The following is a 21,036-nucleotide window of genomic DNA, read 5'->3' as shown; positions in this document are numbered from 1 at the left end:
CTTTTCAGAGAATTGGCAAAGGAAGCCCTCTGTCTCACCGCTCCTGGGCCCAGTTGTTCCCATGGGATTTGCTAAAGCATTCAATTCCTGTCTCACTCCTCCACTTCTATCACCCCCTCCGGAGCGATGTTATTAATGCTGACATTCTGACTCTCATCCTTGAAATATAGGCCAGCGATTACATCATAACAGGGTGCTATGAGCCATTTTTTCCCCTCCTTGGTGACAGTGGGAACCATGCAACCTTCGTAAGTGTCTGCAGAGATAGTTGACCACACTGTATGTTGTGGGCTGAATTGTGTCCCTCAAAATGCATAGATTGAAGTCCTAACCCCCAAATGTAGTGGTATTTGGAGATAGAGCCTTTAGGAGCTAATTAAGTTTGAATAAGGTCAAGAGGGTGGGGACGGAATTTGTAGGCTTATAAGAAGAAGGGGTTGGGCACCTTGGTGGCTTAGTCTGTAGGGCATGAGACTCTTGATCTTAGAGTTGTGAGTTCAAGTCCCATGTTGGGTAGAGATTACTCAAAAATAATATCAAAACAAACAAACAAACAAACAAAAACGGGATCTCTTTTTTCTCTCTGTCATCCTGCCGGCACTCACACACTAAGGAAAGTCTACGTGAGGATACAGAGAAAAGGCAACCATCTGCAATCCAAGGACAGAGCTCTCATCAGACACTAATCCAGCTGGCATTTTGATCTTGGACCTCCAGTCTCTAGAAATGTGAGAAAGTAAATTTCTGTTGTTTAAGCCACCCAGCTTGTGGAATTTTGTTAAGGCAGCCTGAGCGGACTTATACATTGTATATACACATTTCCAGGCTGTGTAATGTGTGCTGCTGCAGAGATGTTCTTCTGGGCTTGGGGGGAAGGCAGTTGAAGACCACTGCAGACAGCAAGCTTCATCCCTCTATTGAGATCACCTCCTAACCTTCTGGGTCAGTTAAGAAAAGATGCATCGGATTCCCTTGTCCAGACTCCTGGCTGCCAAGCTCAAAGTCAAAGTGAATTCCACCTGTGGCCATTGAACAGCATATTCTTTTCAATTTACATTTTATTGAGATTTTAAGCATCTTCCACTGAAGATGTCTGTACTGGCCACCCAGTGAGACTCAAATCACAGCTACAAAGAATATTAGAATGCGGTCGCTATCAAACCAGGGGCCTACCTGGATCCCGGTAAAAATAGAATAGGAGAACTTAAAAAAAAAAAAAAAAAACCTACAGGCACATTACTGTTTCACCCAATTTTTATTCCTTCGAAAGATAACATGGAGATGAATATTCATGGTAAGAAATGTGAGGCTTCGGCCTTGGAAGCATAATTATTGTTGTTATTTCTAATTTCATTAGCACTTTATATGCGGCGAGCCCGTTCTGGTGAGGCGGTTTGTTCCTTTCCTCCCTTGCCTTTCTCCTCCGTGCCTCCATCCCTCCCTAAACTCCCTGCCCTCTTCCAAGAGCTAAATCAGATACTGTCATTTTTAGAGAAATGAAAAATCAGGAGTGAAGAGGGGAACTAACTTTGACATAGAAATCACCAGCTGTGGCAATGGAAATAATCACTCTAGGAAAACCGGCTCTGAGGCTGTCAGGCCATCCACGGGTCAATGGCGAAGCTTCATGCTCCACGTGTCTACGCACGTCCCCCACCTGCGTGAGGAGCCAAAGGGGAAGCATGGGTACGTGCTGTCCCTGAGCCGGCTCCCTCCACCTGTGTGCCCCAGGATCCTCGTGTCATTGGGGGACTTTCAGTGGCGGGAACTGAGACTCTTCTGATTAAGGAGGCTTGAAAGGGAGCTACTCTTTATTCAACTGCTACGTTCCTGAGCGTAAATATGCATGACCCTTTGCTATCCTGGTTACCTCTTACTGCCTAACAAACTACCCCAAAATGCAGATGCCTAAAGAAATGATTTATTATTAGTGCTTACAGATGAGAGGGTTCATTGGAGCTCAGCTCTCCTGGCGAGGCTCATGCATGGGGTTGCCCGTCCACTGGGATTTAACTGGAAGCTGAGCTCGGTTGAGGCAACTTAGCTCTACCTGTTTGTCATCCTGCTTCTGAGATCAGTAGGCGAGCCCAGGCATGTGCTTCTCCTGCGACTGCAGAAGCCTAAGACCTCCAGCAGCAACACGCAAGGCTCAAAACTGGTCCCTTGTCACCTCTGCCTCATTCGTTTCGACAAAACCAGTCACAAGGCCAGGCTCTGATTCAAGAGGCAGGGAAATCGAGTCTGCTTCTTTAGTAAGAGCACCTGCAAAGACACCTGGCAAAGGTTGCGGACACTGGGAGAGACAGGGAATGGGGCCGTGATACAATCCACACTGCATTCCAGTTCTCAAACGAGTCAGAGGGCACCTCGTGTGGGCCACCATACGGGGAAGTGAGAAGCAAGTCTTTTGGACTTCATAGAACTTTCCTTCCTTTTTACCTGTCTCCTACAGTTTGGCCCCAAAGACCACGTTTCAATTTTTTTAACTTTTTTAAAATGTATTTATTTATTTTTAGAGAGAAAGAGCAGGTGCACACATGCCAGAAGGCCAGAGGGAGAAAATCTTCCAGCCGACTCCCCAATGAGCAGAAAGCCAGAGGAAAGAGCCACACCGGGGGCTCGATCTCACCACCCGGGAGATCGTGACCTGATCGACCAAGAGTCGATGCTTAACTGACTGAGCCACCCAGGCGATTCCGCTTGAGAACTGAGGATTCTTGTAGCTTAACTTTTTAAGTAAACTTGAAAAGTAAAGTAAACTTGCAGCTTTACTTTTCATTCCGTGGTGTCTTTCAGTAAGAACATCCAGAGAACTCCCCTCATGCAGTGACTTCTCTTGTTACACTACCTAATTATTGTGATTATGATCAAGAAAATTATGATGATGATGATGATAGCTTTCATTATTGTATGTCTAATCTTTTTTTTTAAGATTTTATTCATTTATTTGACAGACAGAGATCACAAGTAGGCAGAGAGGCAGGCAGAGAGAGAGAGAGGAGGAAGCAGGGTCCCCGCTGAGCAGAGAGCCTGATGCGGTGCTGGATCCCAGGACCCTGAGATCATGACCTGAGCCAAAGGCAAAGGCTTTAACCCACTGAGCCACCCAGGTGCCCCAATTGTACATCTAATCTTGATTATGGAGTTGCGGTTATAACCAGAGCTCTGGAATAAGGCTGCCTGAGTTCAAATCTTGGCCCTGCCACGTACTAGCTGGGTGACTCTGGACAAGGAATTTTGCCACTCTGAGTTTTCGTTTCCTCAAATGTGAAATGGCAATTCTCTACCATTCCTAGCTCTTAGAGTTGTTGAAAGAGCAAATTGAAATGAGACCTTCACATCATTTAGCGCACTGCATGGGATATTGTGTGTCCTTAATAAATGTCACTATTGGGGCACCTGAGTGGCTCAGTCATTAAGTGTCTGCCATAGGCTCAGGCCATGATCCCAGGGACCTGGGATTGAGGCCTGCATTGGGCTCCCTGCTCAGCAGGAAGCCTGCTTCTCCCTCTCCCACTCCCCTACTTGTGTTCCTTCTCTTGCTCTCTTTGTCAAATAAATAAATAAAATCATAATAAATAAATAAATATGACCATTATTGTTGTTGTTTTTGTTGCCATATGCTAATGAACCAAATGCTGTACATGCATTATCACATTTAAATTTCACAGTGATTAGAAAATCGATCTCTGCTGATAGTAGTCTACCTGACCTAAAAGTGTGGGTATTTCTTTTTTTTTGGCAGGGTGGGGGGATGCCTGCAATATTCATTAGGATCTGCTATCATGTCAATGTGTCACTTAGGAAAGGTAGTAAAAAGTCTCACCTTAATCTTTCAAGCTGAAAGGTCCTGTTTTGGAAATAGGCATGCATTTCCTTTTGGAGTGCCATCCTTCAAGCCCTGCAAAAGTTGCCTTTTCTCTCTCAGTCCATCTGCCCTAGCCACCTGCTCTTTCAAAACATAGACACTAACACAAAACCTTGAGTGATATTAAAGCACAAGCTGGATGGGTTTGGCCTCCTCGTGGCTGGTGTCCAAAGCAAGGGAAGCTGGACTTTAGTCTTGGCTCTGATGATTTAGGAATTCCATGATTTAGGAATTCCAGGTCTGGTCCTCATTCCTGGAGCTCCTTCCACCGTGAACTGGAAGTTGTCAGCCACAAGCTCGCTCCCAGAGCCACTCCTTCGGAGCGAGCAGGTGGGCTGGGGAGGAAAGTGTGACAGAAATGCTCAATAACCAGAAATGCTCTCAGAAAAGGGCATTGAGGTTAGCCTGTCATGGATTCAGGTTTTTGATTTACAGATGATAATGGCATTTAGGCTCAGCCTGCTGACAGCTTCTCCACACTAGAGGAAAGGGACAGAGGTATCATTCAGCAATCAGAAAAGGACCAAGCAATACCTATCCCTATAAATTTCATTTTTACCCCTTGGGTCAGCTTCTATGACTCATTTTCTTCAAATGGATGCAAATTCCTCCCATCTGTCTGGGGATTTGCTCTTAACCTGAAATAATGGGAATCAGCAGCGAGAGAGGGATCTTCTGCTCTTTTCTATCCATTATCACTTCTCTGATTATTTTGGTGCCCTCGCATATGATTCAAGGATAATCAGAGTTTGCACGTTGACTGCATTATGAATCCCTGGTTCTCAAGCTTTCCCACGCCACAAAGGAGCATCCAGAAGCCAAGTCTGGTCTGTTTAGCAATGAAGGCTGTGTTTTCTAACACAATGCCTGATGCAAAATAAGTATTTGGTAAATTCTTGTTGAACTAATGAGTACATTAGTCTCCTTAATTCTTGAAACTCTCTCTACAGCTCTTTAATTATTCAGTTATTCTTCCATCCATTTGTTCAACAAACACATATTAGGATTGTGCCTTGGAACTTTGCATGAGTGAAACAAGAGGAATCAGACTGTCTCTATCAACTTCGAGGTACTTAGAGTCTAGGAAAGGAGCTAAGACTTTGTATCAGTCAGTTATGACCACAGTGATGCTGTGTAATAATGCCACTTTAAAACTCAATGGCTTGAAATGGCAACCCTAGATTCTCACTCAAACAGCTGAAGGTTGCCTGGGGGAATCTCCTGATTTAGGTTGGTTTGGCTAGGTTTGTCTCCAAATCATGGGTTACGTCCAGCTCTGTTCTCCTGCCACACTACTTGGACTGCGTGGTTAGACAGCACATACTCCTCTCATTCCATAGGCAGAAGTACAAAGAGGCAGCCTGACTTAATAGCCTTGGCACACACTGTGACTGCCAGCGTCTCACTCATCAACATGGCCAAGTTCAACACCAACACGTTCTGGGGAAGTCTCTCTACCCACTGTGAGAGGAGGAAGGGCATACATATTTGATGGACAATAACCTAAAGTATCACACACCCTTACATACAAATAGCATATATGATTAAAAATATTATATTATAGGGGCGCCTGGGTGGCTCAGTGGGTTAAAGCCTCTGCCTTCAGCTCAGGTCATGATCTCAGGGTCCTGGGATCGAGCCCCGCCCGCATCGGGCTCTCTGCTCAGCAGGGAGCCTGCTTCCCCCTCTCTCTCTGCCTACCTCTCTGCTTACATGTGATCTCTGTCTGCCAGATAAATAAATAAAATCTTTAAAAATATATTATATTATAAATAAGTTATGCAAAGAATAAAGACATGTAAAGGAAAAAAATAACTATTATATATCTAAAGAATGTGATGAGACTCAGAAATGGCCCTGACAGATGAATGCTGGATGGGTGTGCAGAATGCTAGTTAGGGAAAAATAACCTAGACAGAGGCAACAGGAATTTTGGAGGGTTCACAGGGAGTAGTAGGGACAACCGTTTTGATAAGGACATAGGTTGTAGGAAGAAAAAAATAGTGAGAGAGTAGATCAGAAAGATTGTCTTGGAGCTTAAATACCATGCTAATAGGTTACGTAAGACCTAGGGAAAGAGAAATTAATTAGAGAGTAACAGGTAAGAACGCTAACAATAAAAAAAAAGAGTACTGGGGTGCCTGGGTGGCTCAGTGGGTTGGGCCTCTGCCTTCAGCTCAGGTCATGATCTCAGGGTCCTGGGATCGAGCCCCACATTGGGCTTTCTGCTCAGCAGGGACCCTGCTTCCCCTCCTCTCTCTCTGCCTGCCTCTCTGCCTGCTTGTGATCTCTGTCTGTCAAATAAATAAATAAAATCTTAAAAAGAAAAAAGAATACATAGTGCTTTGCGAGGTAGGTGTTAGACAATCTATTAGCTCCTAAGGATCTCCATAGATGTCAGGGAGAATGAACTACCAGTAGACTGAGGTGATAAATACTAGACATTACACTTTTTTCAAGTATTATTTTTTCCCAGTGAATCTTAGTGGGTATTTCAGACCTCAGGCTTAATGCCACTAGTGCAGTATATCTCCCCTGTGAAGCTTCCTCCTGCTTTTCCATCCTGTCACCTCAGAAATGATGTCAACATGGAAATGATGGTGAATGGGTGAGTCCTTTGGAGTAGGGAGTCACAGAAGTCCCCTCTCCAGGGATGATGTTTGCACTGACACCTGGACAACAAGAAGGACCAAGTGAACACCCTTCTATGCCAGCCATGCAATCTGGGATGCATAATTCAACCTCCTGAGCCTCAGTTTCCTGAGGGGATGGTAGCACTTCTCCTTCCTCGGGTTCATACGAAGATGATGAAATTCCTCACAAAGGGCTTTAGAATAGTACGTAGCACATCAAGGAACTCCATTCTTAAGATAAAGACAGACAAGCAGATACTTTTTTTTTTTTTATTACCTACTTACTTAATTCATTTTTTAAGAAAGACAGAACACACACAGGGGGAAGGGAGTGGCAGAGGGAAAGGGACAGAGAGAATCCCATGCAGGGCTTGATTTCACAGCCTGAGATCAGGACCTGAGCAGAAATCAAAAGCCAGAAGCCTGGAAGCCCAACCGGCTGAGCTACTCAGGCAGATGCTTTTCAAGTATCAGGATCTGTGCTCTCTTCTAGGTAGTTACAAAGTGCAAAGGGGGAATAAAAGGGGATGGCTAACCCCGCCTGGGGCATCAGGAAAATCTTTCTAGGGGAAATGTTAAAGCAGAAAGGAGATACATTAACATTTCTTGAATACTAATTCTTGGTGCTAAGGAATTTCTCTTACTATTTATAGAATTTGCCTTTAATTAATAACTTTGTGAGCTAGGTATGCTTATGCCCATTTACAGATGAACCAAGTCACTGATTAAATACTTTCTCATGATGGCAGAGTTAATATTTTACATCAGGATACCTTGTACTAAACCCACAGAAACCTCTATTTTGCCAGTGTTGTTTTTGGCCAAGAAGGTCTAGGGTGCTGTAACAGCTAACATTTATTGATTACATATTTATTGATTATTAGTATAGGCTTGACAGAGTACGTCATGCTTTTAATCTATTAGCTCATTCAACTCTATGAGGTAGGTATTTTTTGTAGTTCTGAGATTAAAAAACTGAAGTTCAGAGAGTTTGAGTTATTTCCCCAAGATCACACAGTAAATATCAGAATCAGGATTTGAACTTAGACAGTCTGATTCCAGAATGCATGAGCTTACGCTCCATCTATGCTGACTCTTGCTCAGGGGTGGAAAGAAGCTTGGAGCAGCAGTCCTAGGACTTGATTCAGGACCCGATTCTTCCAACTTGTCATCTCAACCTTGGGTAAATCACATCTTTGAATTTTATTCTTGCCACTAGTAAATGAAACTAAAAATTCCTGTCCTGCTGGCTCACAAGGTTATAGAGGTCAAATGTTATAGTGATGAATGTACAAACGTTCAATGTAACTGGAAGTTGTTAATTATTATTGTTGCTGTTTTATTTTAATCTCAGGTAGAGAATAGTGGAAGTAGCCAGGACAGTCATTCCTTAAAAGAGAGGAAACAGTAGATCCCTTCAGATACTTGGAGAATTTTCATGAAAGTTGCCTCATCGAGCTGCCACCAAATTTTGGAATGTGAATCCATAAGTGGTAGATTCAGCAAGAAAAATGTAAATCAACACACTCTGTTGGTCACAGCCAACCAAAGATAGAACCAGTTTTGAATGGAAGTAATGAGTTCCCCGCTATCAGTCTGTGCAAGCTATAGGACCTCATGGTGCGGAAGATCCTATTGGGAAAGCCTGCATGCTGGAGAGGTTGACACCTGGACAGCTGTGATAGAGTCCGTGGTAGACTCCTGCCATCCTCTCCTGTGCTTCTCAAAGCCATTCTGTACCTACAGCAAGAGTAGCATTTTAAAATGTATATCTGACTATGCCATCCTCTTATGGAAAGTTGTCCATGGCTTTCCATTTAAATTAGAATTAATTCCACATTCCTTACCATGGCCTACATACACCTGAATAATTTAAGCCATACTAACTTTCTGAGATTCATTTCATCCTTTTCTGCTTTCCCCTCTCTACTCTCTAGCCACATGACTTGAAATGTTTGACTCCTAGAATTTACCAAGTTCTTCCTCAGGGCCTTGGTGCTTGTAGCTCCCTCTGCCAGGAATCCCCCGACTCCCTTGGCCATTCCAACTCCTACTTATCTGTCCTCGTTTCTAATGAAGTGCCCATTGCCAGAGATGTGTCGCCTGGTCCTCACATATAAATTAATCACTCTTAAATTATTTGACTTCACAGAACCCTATTCTTTTCCATCACAGAATATTTAAACCCTTTTAGTCATATATTCTCTGTTTTACTGTGTTAGGAACAGTTAGTGTGAGATCTACCCTCCTAACAAATTTTTTATGTATACAATACAGTATTGTTAACTATAGGCACAGCAGATGTTGTATAACGCATCTCTAGAACTTAATTATCCATCATAACTGAAACTTTATACCCGTTGAATAGCAACTCCCCGTTTCCTCCTCCCCTACATTCATTTTTGCTTATTTGTTCTTGTCTATCTCTTGACTAGACTGCAAGCTCCATGAGTGTAGGGACTATTTTAGTCTTGTCCATTGTTGGAGCAGAGTATTTAATGGTATTCCATGAGGGAGAGGTGATAGGAAGGAAGGAGGGAGCAAGGAAGGGTTTTTTGAGTTTAAGTATTTTTTTATTTGTCTGTTAAAAAAACCAAATAAACAAACAACTTACATATATTGTTACATGTAGTGCCCAGAACTGGGAAGAGGGCCTTCCAACAGATTTTGCTGGAAGCCTCTCTAGCATGGCACGGAGACACAGGGAGCCTGCAGAGCCCCAGCCTTGCTGAGTCTGCAGATTATCATACAATAGTCATCAAATATAGCTTGATAAGTAGGTCAGGAGTGGGGGATGTCCTGTGCCTCTCAGATACATCTGGGCTAGGCCTTGGGAGTTATGTTTGCATGAGCTCCTAATGATAATGGAGAAAGACAGTGAAAGGGGGCCATGGAGTAAGAAGTCAGAGCAGTGAGACCTCTGCTGTCATGAAATGTGCATGAAATGTGCATGAAATGTGCATGAAAGCAGGCAGTCTTGGGGTTTCACCTCAGATCTTCCACCAAGTAAGCACTTGCCCTGGAGTGTAATAGAGAGATTGTATCATTCCCATTGTAGACATAAAGAAGTGATGCTTAAAGAGATAAGTCAGTTGCCCAAGGCATCCTGGCTAGCAGTCGGGAGAGCTGGGTTTTGAACCCTAGTTTTGTCTGGCCCTGAAGGTTGTTAAATAATATCAATTAAAAATCAAAAACAACAAGCACCAACAAATGTGAAGATACAAACTGTGAGAAGAAAGTTGCTGTCTTCCTCCCTTGTTCAAGCTCACACAGGTATTAAAGGCAGAGCTGAAATTCAAAACTGGTGTTGTCTTATGCAAGAGATTATGTTTTTAATATTCATTCATTCATACATTCATTCATTCAACAAATAATCAATGATGTTCTAACACATGCCAGGTGGCAGGTAACAAGATTGGCAAGATTTCTGGTGGCAACTATAATTTAGCAGGAAAGACAAATATTAAATAGCACTCCTGCAAAATGGTTTTCATCATCCCTGTTACGCAAATATGGACACTCTAAACCTTTATACTATACTGTGTGGTTGGAGGAGGTATCTGAAGGACATGACCTGCTGTTGGCTGTGATCTGAACTGGGGCATCTGGGGACTCCCCACTCCCAGCTTTGCTGATGAAATGTACATCCTGCCCACTATTCCCATAGCCAGAGTTCTTTCGAGGATGCAAACTTGAGAGAACAATGGGTTGTTGAGACCACGTGATGGTATATGGCTGAACCAGGCTAAGACCTCTAGATGAACTTTAAGATTCTGGCAGGTGGGTGCGGAAATCTCTTTATTTTGTGGCATCCTGAGACAAGGCTCATATTTAATTAAGTTCCCTTGCTTATTAACACTGCCACCTATCAATCTGCGTCTTTCTTCACTCCCTCCTTGCCCTCTGCATACTGGGGCCAGTTCCGAGTTTCTACCCGAAGAAGTTAGAAAGACTTTATTAGATATCATTTACCCAGCATATATAAGGTCATACATTTTCCAAGCCTTCCCAATTGTACCCATGTGAAGCAGGGGTTCAAAATCCCAACTTCACAGGTGGTTTTGAGATTTACGTAAGAAAAAAGTGTACTGTATGCCTAACTGATATTAGGCACCCAGATAAATGCTGTGGAAATAGACAGTAGCTGACAGCACCCTTACCAGCTCAAATATAATAGTAAAAATAATGTGATGCAGAAAGGAAAATGACCTGGTATTCTACAGCAGAGAAGAAAGCTTATACTTTTCATTAGTAATAGACATCCTAATACACCAGGTTAGTGGTTCAGTTGAATAAATATAGAGCAGATATCTCAAGGCTTCCCCTGCCCCCCATATAGGGTCCCAGAGACAAAAAGATTCTAGACAAGAAGGGCCAATAGGACCCGGAAAAAGGATTCTGAAAATACGCCAGTAGTAAGATTTGTAACAAAAGAGATCCAAAGCAACATACCTGTTAATGTGTGTTAATGATTAAAAACAACACGTGTAACAGAGGAGGGAGGGAGCATAAATAGGTTAAATAATTAAGTAGGCAACGAGAAACAGAGATGGGGCCACAAGTAAATAAATCATGAAAGACGAGGGGACGTGAAACAGAAAATGCGAAAGAGGAAGGAGATGGAGATTTTCAAGGAGGGATTGGGAGATTTTCAACTGGATGGTACAAGAAGGGCTGGAAATGACTGCAGTAAATCACAGAACAAGAAGGGGTTGATTTAGAGGACTGAGGACAGGGAGAGAAAGAGGTAGTGAAAGGTAGGAGCTGGAGAAAAAAAAGATAATAAATTTGAGAATTGTTAAGGGAAAGAGTCAGAGAAGTACTGGGTTGAAGCAGAAATCAGTCAAACAGATGCAAGTAGAAATGAAGAAAGACAACGGTGATTAAAATATTCTTTCATTTTTCACAAAAGAGAAGTTAGAGACAATGGTAAAAGTTTGCTCTAAATGAGATATAGTGGAAATGTTCTGAACAGGGAAATGAAAAATGGAGAGTTGGAAACAAAGAGACAGAGAAGTAACAGAAGGACCAAATAAATAGACATTTTGCAGGTAGAAACAAGCTACTGTTACTGAGGACCCACTATGTGCCAGAGAGCACAGGGCGCTTCCATTTACACCAGCTGGCTTCTTCAATCATCCCACAACCCCACTTAGGGGAAAGGACATGAAGGCTCACAGATGTTGTAAATCACTCAGAATTAGCCAAATAGTAAGTGGTAGAGAAAAGAATTTGAACTTGAATCGAAGAGAGGTATCTGAATTGAAGAAACAAGCAGCACTGATAGGTATATTTACATTGATCTATTTTGGATAAAACGGCAATAGAAGGGAAAGCTTCAAGATTGACCTTAATCTGGTAATTAATTGATCCTATACCAGCTGACGGAGCTGGGCTCTGCGTGGCTCAAGGGGTTGGCAAAGCTATAGCAAGAGAGCGTCTGGGGGGACATGGCTGAAGGGTAGGATAAGAAACAATATGTCAGGTGATGAATGGAGTCACCATGCTGCAGCGAGCAAGGCGGGATTAAAGGAACAACATGAGTTACAGAGGGGGATGATGGAATCGAGAGAAAACAAATGGTGGGGATTTGTGGGTTCGAGGAGGATAGATGGGTGATGGAGTTTAGATAGAGCAGAGATGGAGCAAGAGGTACAGCAAGCTTTCCTCCTGAGCTGGAGTTTGTGTTCGAGAGATCATCTCGAGGCTTAAAGAAGAAAGACTTAAAAAAATTACTTGATGGTGCACATGGGTGTCTCAATCCATTAAGCGTCACAGTCTTGATCTCAGCTGTCTTGATCTCTTGGTCTTGAGGTCAAGCCCAGCATTGGGCTCTACCCTAGGTATGGAGCTTACTTTAAAAAACAAAAACAAAAACAAAACACTTAAATCATGGAAAGCTGGGAAAGGGGGAAGGACTTGAAAAAAATTACTTAAATCATGGAAAGCTGGGAAAGAGGGAAGGAAGGAAAGGAGGGACGGAGGGAGGGACAGACACATGGACAGAGGGAGGATAATGTACTCGTCATAGAAAACCGAAAGGATGCAATTTTCTTCACTGCAGAATTAGTGCCTAGTACAGATAACGGTCTTAGAGTAAAAAGTCAATAAGTATGTGATTGTTCACTGACAATGCGCTTGTTTTGCATCTCTACCTTATGCTAGTGATCCGACTAGCTTAGACTAGGTGGTTAGTCATCTTAAGGAAAGTGTTTTATTAGCTGACACAGTTAAGTAAAAGGTAACAAGGTGAAGTCTAGAGGGAGATCTCTCCAGATGGAATAAAGAGGCTGTGTGAAAACACTGGGGACAACCAGAGCTTGGAACATTCTGGGAATAGAAAAGAGATGCTTATGGCTAGAACAGAGTGGCGGTGGTGAGGGGCTTGTCAGACATGGCTGAAGAGGAAAAGAGTGAGGGCAAAGCTGTAAGATGTTTAGATTCACTCAGAACATTAATGAGAACCTAATATAGACTAGACATTTTCAGACATGTGATCTCATCTCATTCCCATAATGATCTTGAGAAGTGGGTACTACTTTCCCCATTTCACAAGTGCGGAAATGAAAGGTCTAGTAGAGGCATTTATTACTGGACTTGACCTAGTAGATAAATAGCAAAGATGATATCCAAACCGAAGCCCGTCTACTTCCCCAATCCCTGCTTTTCCAATTATGCTAAGCTGCCTCAGTCATGTGGCATGGACAGGAAAAAGAAAGAAAGAAAGAAAGAAAGAAAGAAGGAAAGAAAGAAAGAAAGAAAGAGAAATAAAAGAAAAAAAGAAAGAGAAATAAAAGAAAAAAGAAATAAGAAAGAAAAGAAGAGAAAAAAAAAGAAAGGATAGGAAAGGAAGAGGCAGAATAAAGGATAGGGTAGGGGGAGTAAAGAAAAAAATGTTACAAAACTATAAAACTCAGGCAAAATCTGAAAGATGATGGAAAAAGAAGGATTTGCCGAGAGGACAGGGAAGGAGGATGAAAAGGAATTTCAGACCAGTGGAGTCAGAGATGGGGATACAAGGATACCCTAGAGGACAGTAAGTTACATCAGTAATGGGTTGTAGCTAATTAAATCAATAATGAAATGGGACTGAGTGAAGGGGAGAGGAGAAGGCGAGAGAGAAGCTGAGGGGGACAAGAGTGGTGCCATTGCCAGGAGACAGGACATTGTGGAGTATGAATAGAGAAGTCACACTACTTGGAAGAAGTGAGGAAGCCTTATCTTATGGTGGGGCCAGGGATTGAGAGTCAGAACCCCCTGTGTTTTACCACTTGATAAATGGCAAAGGCAAGTGCCTTCGCTTTCCTGAGACTCCAACTCCACCTCTATTTAAATGGGGATAACAAAACTTAACCCCAGCTGTCGCTGGGATGACACATCAAAGCAGCGGTTATAATTTATTGAGCACCTAGAATGCTAAACACTTTGCATAATGACTCCTGAAGCCCCACTACCACCAGAAGGCAGGGATTGTTACCATCATGCACAGAGAGACCAGAGTTTTGAAGTTGTCGAGTATGCGTTCAGAAATGGGAGTTCTTTTCCTGTGGTCATGCCAGATTCGACACTACCTCCTAGCTAGAGTTGGTCCCCTTCAAAATGAACAGCAAATTTCTTGCCTGCCTCCTCCGTCTTGTCTTCAATTACTCCCTCTCCCCCTCATTGAACTTCCCCCTTTTCCCTTCATAAGCTCTGCCCTCGCTGCCTTCCATTTGTTTCCAATTTCTGTGTTCTCAGGCAGGTGTCTTAGTTGCAAGCAACAGACACCACTTCTGGATAATTTAAGCAGAAACAGAATTCAGTAAAGTGATAATAGATTACTTAGAATCTCCAGGGGAGGCATGGGATCTGGGCAGAGTCCATGAAGCCAAGAGCACCAATTCAAATCACAGCACAGAACTGGCTGCTGGAGAAACTTTGTTGCAGTTGCTGTCAGGCATACACAGGGTAGTTGATGCTCTCGACACCGGTGACACTGTGCTCCAAGCCAGTGCCATTAAAACCCATTTCTTCTAGCAATAAAATCTGGATGTGACTGGCCCAAGTACTGCCACTTTGGTTCTCAAGGGGAGCCTGCCTGATTCCAGTTTCCGTTCCAGCCTCTGGGCTGGGAGAATTTGATTGGGGAGTTCTGAGTCACGTACCCAAGACCTAGCTGTGGAGAAGCTGAGACTACCTGGAAATTTTAGCCTCCCTGTGGGAGGTGGGCTGTGCCTCAGAGAGTGAAGCACCCTGTGACGTAGGAAAGGGATTTGTTCAGACGCCAAACAGTCACAAAGAATGCCAAATGCCAACTTTAACTGGGAATGCCTGCCCCCAAGTTTCTAGTCCTTCATGGTTCAACTCCAATGCCACCTCCTCTGGGAAGCTTTCTTTGATTTCTCCAAGCACAAGTTTCAAAATACCTCATTAAAAACACGTGTGTGCCTGCCTGTCTTTTATCTGAGATATTTCTGTTGTTCATCCCATTCCCACACCCCACGTCCCCATCATTATAAACCCTCGCAGGGCAGGCGCTGTGTTTATCCCTTTCTGCATCCCCATATAGTGTCTGGTAGGAGCCCTGGATATTTGGTGGTGAATGAATGAATGAAAGTGTTGGTCGCATTCGACAGGCCTTTGTACCAGAGGTCCATGAAGGACTTGCACAGACTCTGCCTTACATAAGGGAGCCCTTTTTTCCTGGTGTGCACTTCTATAAATGGACTATGTCAGCATATTTGAAGAAAGGGGCATAGAGAATCAGAAAGCCCCATTGCAGAGGATAGTGGCGGATTGTAAGGGTACAAAGGAGAGACTGAGGGAGGCAGGACGACATATTTTGGAGGAGTAAATGAACTGGAGCAGGCATCAGAGAGGCAGGAGACGATTTAGAATCAGAAGACTTGAAAGGCCAGATTCCACCCCGCCCCTCCTTTTGGGTTCACAGATTAGTAAACTGAGACAGGAGAAGCATACCTTACAAACTGCAGAGCTGAAACAGACCCAAATGTACTCATGCAGATGGGCCTTTCACATCTTCGATAGGTGAGTTTTTCCAAGGTCACTGAGGACAGTATGATTTAATAGAAACAGCCAAGGCTTTGGAAACTGGAGTTCAGATCTCAGCTCTTTTCTCATTAGCTATATGACCTTGGGAACTCCTTTCATCTCCTGGTCTCCTGATCTCGGTCTCTTCATCTGAAAAATGGGAATCATAATACCCATCTCATTGGGTTATGGTTATGTATAAAAGCTAACATAGATACTTGCCTAGCACTTGGGAAATGCTAGTATTAAGTCCAAGGTCACAACATAGGGTTTGATTTTTCCTTCTCTTCATTCTTCTGCCTCTATCCAAGTCATAAAACAGTAAATAAAATGTGATGGGAAAAAGGCAATTCACGTGAAGAGTTAAAAACAGAAAGGAGAAAAGAGGCAGAAGAAGGAAAAACTAAGAAGAGAGAAGTTAGCACTAGAGACCCCACAAAAAGTGCAGATGGGCCAGCAACATAGAGAGATATGGAATGTGCCATAAATGATAGGGAGGAAATGTTTATAAGATTAAAGTCAAGATGAGGAGGAATAAAATGAGGGGAGAGATGAAAGAAAAAACAGAACTAGGAGAGATGAAGAAAGGTGAGCGGGTTGGAGAAGGGGGCTGCTGGGACACTGGGTCCCCGCAGAGTGGGAGGGCTCCCTGGAGAATCCCAGGTAAGGGTCGGACAGGATCAGCCCAAGGCCAAAGACCGCCATTGTTGTCTGGGGGCCTAGGTTCACAGATCAACTTCAGTCTAGGAGAAGGACTGGGGTAAAGAATTGGTGAAGAGACCCTTCCTCTGGATGGGGCGGAGGGTGTAGGAGCCCGTGGGAGCCAGAAACAGAGTAGTAGGTCTCTACCTCGCACCCTTTTCAGGAATTTCACACAGAGAACAGAAGCAGCCAAGTAGAGCTGCTCCAAGCTCAGAGTAGGGACCCAAAATACAAGCGAGAGAGTGGGCGGGCTTGCAGGGCGGCAGCTAGGGGACCAGAGCTTCCCGGCCAGAGTCAATCTGGGGGGGCTAGAGGGCGGAATGGGACACCCCTCAGTCTGTAAGCATTTAATGCAACTGCGGAGGCCTGGGTGGGGGAGAGAGGTGGGATCCTGGTGTGGGGGGGCGGGGATTGAAGACGTGTGTTGTGGGGAAGTGGGTGAAGAGGGGGCTCTGAGATCATAAGGAATTATTTCAGGGGCGAAAAGAGGGTACAGGACTTGCCATTGGGCTTGTGGGGAGACAAAGTTAAGTCTTGGCCGTTAAGAGGTGCCCCCTACCCCCAGGAGGGCGGGGCTTGGAACCCCGCAGGGCTAAGGCGCGCCCCCAGGTGCCTCCTGAGGGTTGAGCCAGGGCTGGGATGAGGCTGGGCGAGCTGGGTTGAGCCCGGAGGAATTAAAGGAGGCGCGAGGGGTCCTTAAGTCTTGAGAATTTGGAGAGGGGTGGTGTGGCTAAAGAACATTGTGAGGGTGGCTTCGGGGGATCCTGGGAGAGGAGAGGGGGCCACTGGGATTTGCACGAGGCCGGGCGGAGCCTCCGGAACGCCCGGGGTCTGCTGGGGGGGAGCCGGGGAGGGGGGCGGGCGGCGGGGCCCGGGGAGGCGGCGCGGGGGGGCGGTCCAGGGCCGATCGGGAGGCGGAGCCGGGAGCTGGGGGCTGCTGGCGAGCGGCTCCCACGGCTCCTTAGCTCCGGCGTCCTGGTTCGCTCCGGCGTCCGCCGCCGCCGCCGCTTCCTCTTCTTCCTCCTCCTTCACCGCCGCCGCCGCCGCTCGCAGCACCGCAGCCCCTCCCGCCATGGCCGCCGCCGGCGCCCGGCGCAGCCCCGGCCCCAGCTCGGGGCTCCGGGGGCGGCTGAGGCTCGGCTTCCACCCGGCGCCGCCGCCGCCGCTGCTGCTGCTGTTCCTGTTCCTGCTGCCGCCGCCGCCGCTGCTGGCCGGCGCCACCGCCGCCGCCGCCGCCGCCGCCGCCTCGCGGGAGCCCGACAGCCCATGCCGGCTCAAGACCGTCACGGTGTCCACGCTGCCCGCCCTGCGGGAGAGCGACATCGGCTGGAGCGGCGCCCGCGCCGGGGCCGGGGCCGGGGCCGGGGCCGGGACTGGGACCGGGACCGGGACCGGGGCCGGAGCAGCCGCCGCCGCCGCCGCCGCGTCCTCTGGCTCCGCCGGCTCCGCGGGCACCGCCGCCGAGTCGCGCCTCCTGCTCTTTGTGCGTAACGAGCTGCCGGGGCGCATCGCGGTGCAAGACGACCTGGACAACACGGAGCTGCCCTTCTTCACCCTGGGTAAGGTTGGGCGCCGGCACACGCGGGATCCCAAGGAGCCGGGAGCCCCTAAGTGAAGCCAGACGGGTGGGGGCGCCCTGGGGATTCCCGCCCCGGGCTGCCCCGAGCGGGGTTGGGGTTGGGAGAGGGCAGCCGAGGGGCCCGGAGGGCGTACAGGTGGTTGGAAAGCAGTACGGGCAGGAGGTCCCCAAGAGCGCTTGGCGGGAGCTCGGGGGCGTGCCAACACTCCCGCAGTGGGGACCTGTCCCTCCGTCTCTCAGACCAGGCGTTGAGCTCTGCGGTGATCCGTCCCCGACGCCGGAAAACCCAGATGGTTGAGTGTGTTGCAGCTGGGGACCCGGGTGGTCTGGCCGCCCGCCGCTGCTCGGGGCACGGTCACTGGCCGCCCGCGGTTACCGCCCCCTCACTCTCGCCTCGGAGTTGGAGGCGCAGCTCTTCCCGACAGATTTCCTGAAGAATCGGAGCGGAGAAGCTCCGTGTGGCATCACGCAACCCGCATAAACTCGGTCTCCGTGTGGGTTGCGTGACCTTGGCCAAGTCGCTTCCGCTCTCTGGGCCTCAGTTTTGGCCACCTGTGAAATGGGGCTGGGGAGAATCGAGTGATTTCTGAAGAGTGGGCTTCTGAGCCCAAGGTCTCCACTTCTAGATCCTCTGATCCGCACCCCTCAGCCCCCCCGTCGCAGGCTCATTTCTGTCCCCCTCCCAGGAAGAGCAGGTTTTTCCTCGCAGCTCAGTCACTGGACTAATAATAATAACTTAAAGGCGAGAACACGGAAGGGAAGCGGGAAGGGGTGGGGGTGGGGTGGGGGCTCAAATGGAAAAGTTAATCGGAAAGTTCGCCATCAGCTTGCTGCCTGCTGGTTCCCAGCGCCAATCCCGGAGGAGTCGGCCCTTGCGAGGAGCTGTGCGAAGCGCGGCTGATTTCCCACCCGGGTAATTGATAGCTTAATTATCTCGGAGAGCGTTTACAAAAATATTCCCCCTTAGCTCTCCCGCGCTCGCGGATCGCTCGCTCTCCTCCCCTTTTGGGGGCGCGGGGCGCGATTGGTTGTCGGAGTCTGGCCAACAACAGCGCCTGGAAGGCGTGGAGGGCTCCCCCGGAGACTCCGAGCTCTTCTTCCCCGGATCCGTGCCTTCTCGGAATCGGGCTCGGCTCCGGCATCTCGCGGGTGAAGCGCCTTCGGGATCCCGACTTGAACCTCCGGGGTTAACTCTTCACTTGCCTGAGAAGCCCCAAAGCCTAATCAATAGACTAAAAGCCTCTCTCCTGGGAGCCATAATATTTTTTTCATGTATTTTTTGTGACCGTCGCCCCCTTCCCTTTCACGCTGGCCGCCTCTGGAGATCTGAGGGAGCCCCAGGCCCCTCTCGCTGTCGCAGCTTGTGCCTCAGGTTTCTGGCCCCCGGACTCTTCCCAGCTGGCAGTAACCTGAGCTGGCTAAGCTTTCTGGGAGGCGCGGCGGGAGAGCGCCTTGCAGGTTCCCTGGGGACTTCCCGCGGCGGCGCGTCTAGCGTGCGAGAGAGAGGGAGAGAGAGAGAGAGAGAGACACACACACACACACACACACTCAACCACACACACACACCACTATCTCTTCCCACGTGCACCTGTGGGCCTGCCCATTTCCAAGGGAAGGGGATGAGGGTGGAGATGGGGTTCCTTAGGGGGAAAGCCTAACCTTGGGCTCAGGGCTAAGTCCTGTCGCCTGCTTGCAGGGAAGGGTCCTTCCGGAGCCACAAAGGGCTCCCTTGGTCACCACTTCCAATTCCACCCTTCCTCTTACACCCTCGTGATCTCTCTACTCCAGGGTGTCCCGAGAGGTCAGGAGTGGGAATCTTACTGAACGGCTGTTCAAATAAGGGCATAACGGGGGCCATTCTTGGGTATGGCAGGACTTGGGAGCTAGGACCCCCAGAGCATTCCGATTCCCTGAGGATGTGCAGGATCGGGTCCAGTTAGCTATAGCCAGAAGCTGGCAATCTCTGCCTTTTTCAACTTTGCCTTTCAGGAAGGAGAGGGTGCCTGGGAGCTGGGGCAAGCTGAGTAAGGAGCTGGAAGTCTTGAATCCTCCGGGGCTCCAGCTTGGGCTGGAGAGTCCCCTGGCGCCCTCCACTTGGAGCCTTCTGCCTTCGCTGACGCACAGCAGCTGAGCCTGGCGTGGGGACTGCCTGCTGGGGAGTGGGGGGTTGCTGTCCCCCTTGGCAGCTCTGAGCCCTTTGGAAGTGTGTAGGGAATTGTGTCCCGCCTCCTCCTTCTCCCCCCAGCGCCCTGGACTGGCAGCTCAAGGCGCCCCCTCCGGGGATTTGGCTAGCGAGGTAGTCACCAGATGGCCGAGTATAGCAGGAGCTGTGTAGGGAGACGTGGGTTTTTTATTTGTGTTGGTCTTCTACTGTTTGCACGTAAACATGGAGTGCACAATGAGCTCTGGGAGGGCCAGGCTGGTTGCAAAGGAGGGCTGGTGTTTGTGTGTGTGTGTGTGTGTGTGTGTGTGTGTGTTTGTGTGTGGTGGGGGTGGGGGGGTACTATGAGTCGTTTATGGCCTTATCTTTCCCAAGGTCCCGGGGTAGCTCCATCCCATCATTTCATCCCCAGACCTTTTAAACAGCCTTGACGAGTGTTTGTCTCCCGTGTGTTGAGCGAGTCTTTTACTACTTCCTGGCCAGTTCAAGGGATTTGGAGATGGCATGTGCCACGGTTGCCTGTGCAGTCAGTAAATGCCAAATCCTGCCAATAGTGTATGGAACCACCACTAGGGGGTGATAGTGTCTGCCAAAGCCCTCGGGCCATGCTTTGGGTTGTGGACCCAGAGTTGGTGGTTGGAAAATGTCCCTGGCATTAAAGGGGGGGGCGGTAAGCCGACAAATAAAAGAATTCCCATTTTACTGTGGGTCTAGTTGGGGGACCTCAAGGTTATTTTGCATATGTTGCCTACCATCCCCAGTCACCAAAGTTGCCTGCATACCTGGCCCCCTCTCCCTCCATTCTGCCTCTCTTGTTTGAGTTATTGGCTCTATTATTGATAAAGCCTGTCCATAGTCCTCCTCTCCCATCATGTTCCAGCATGCTTTATGTAGATAGAAGTTTACCTCAAGAGTTGAAATTTCCGCCAAGTTTCGGTGTCTGAGCCTCTTTAGAATCTGATTATAAGTCAACAGCACTGACAAAGAATTTCCTTGAAAGTGATCAAGGGATAACAAATGGCTATTAAATCTTTAATGAGGTGCTAAGAGGTTTACTCTTGAC

General features: G+C 47.4%; 1 protein-coding gene across 2 annotated transcripts in view; it reads left to right on the top strand.

Moving 5' to 3' along the window:
* Positions 1-17,305: 17,305 nt before the first annotated feature.
* The window catches only part of LOC111145742 (astrotactin 2), an 867,423-nt gene continuing 863,692 nt past the window's right edge, over positions 17,306-21,036 (top strand). For both annotated transcript variants that reach the window (XM_022500914.1, XM_022500912.1), the window contains exon 1: positions 17,306-17,792. In XM_022500914.1, coding sequence (XP_022356622.1) covers positions 17,306-17,792 — 487 coding nt within the window. The remainder of the gene's footprint in view (positions 17,793-21,036) is intronic.

The sequence above is a fragment of the Enhydra lutris genome, unplaced genomic scaffold, assembly GCF_002288905.1.
Source record: "Enhydra lutris kenyoni isolate GAN:26980312 unplaced genomic scaffold, ASM228890v2 scaffoldscaffold13, whole genome shotgun sequence".
NCBI lineage: Eukaryota > Metazoa > Chordata > Mammalia > Carnivora > Mustelidae > Enhydra > Enhydra lutris.
Note: the sequence above shows the minus strand (reverse complement) of the source record. Positions and strands in the feature narration are given on the sequence as shown.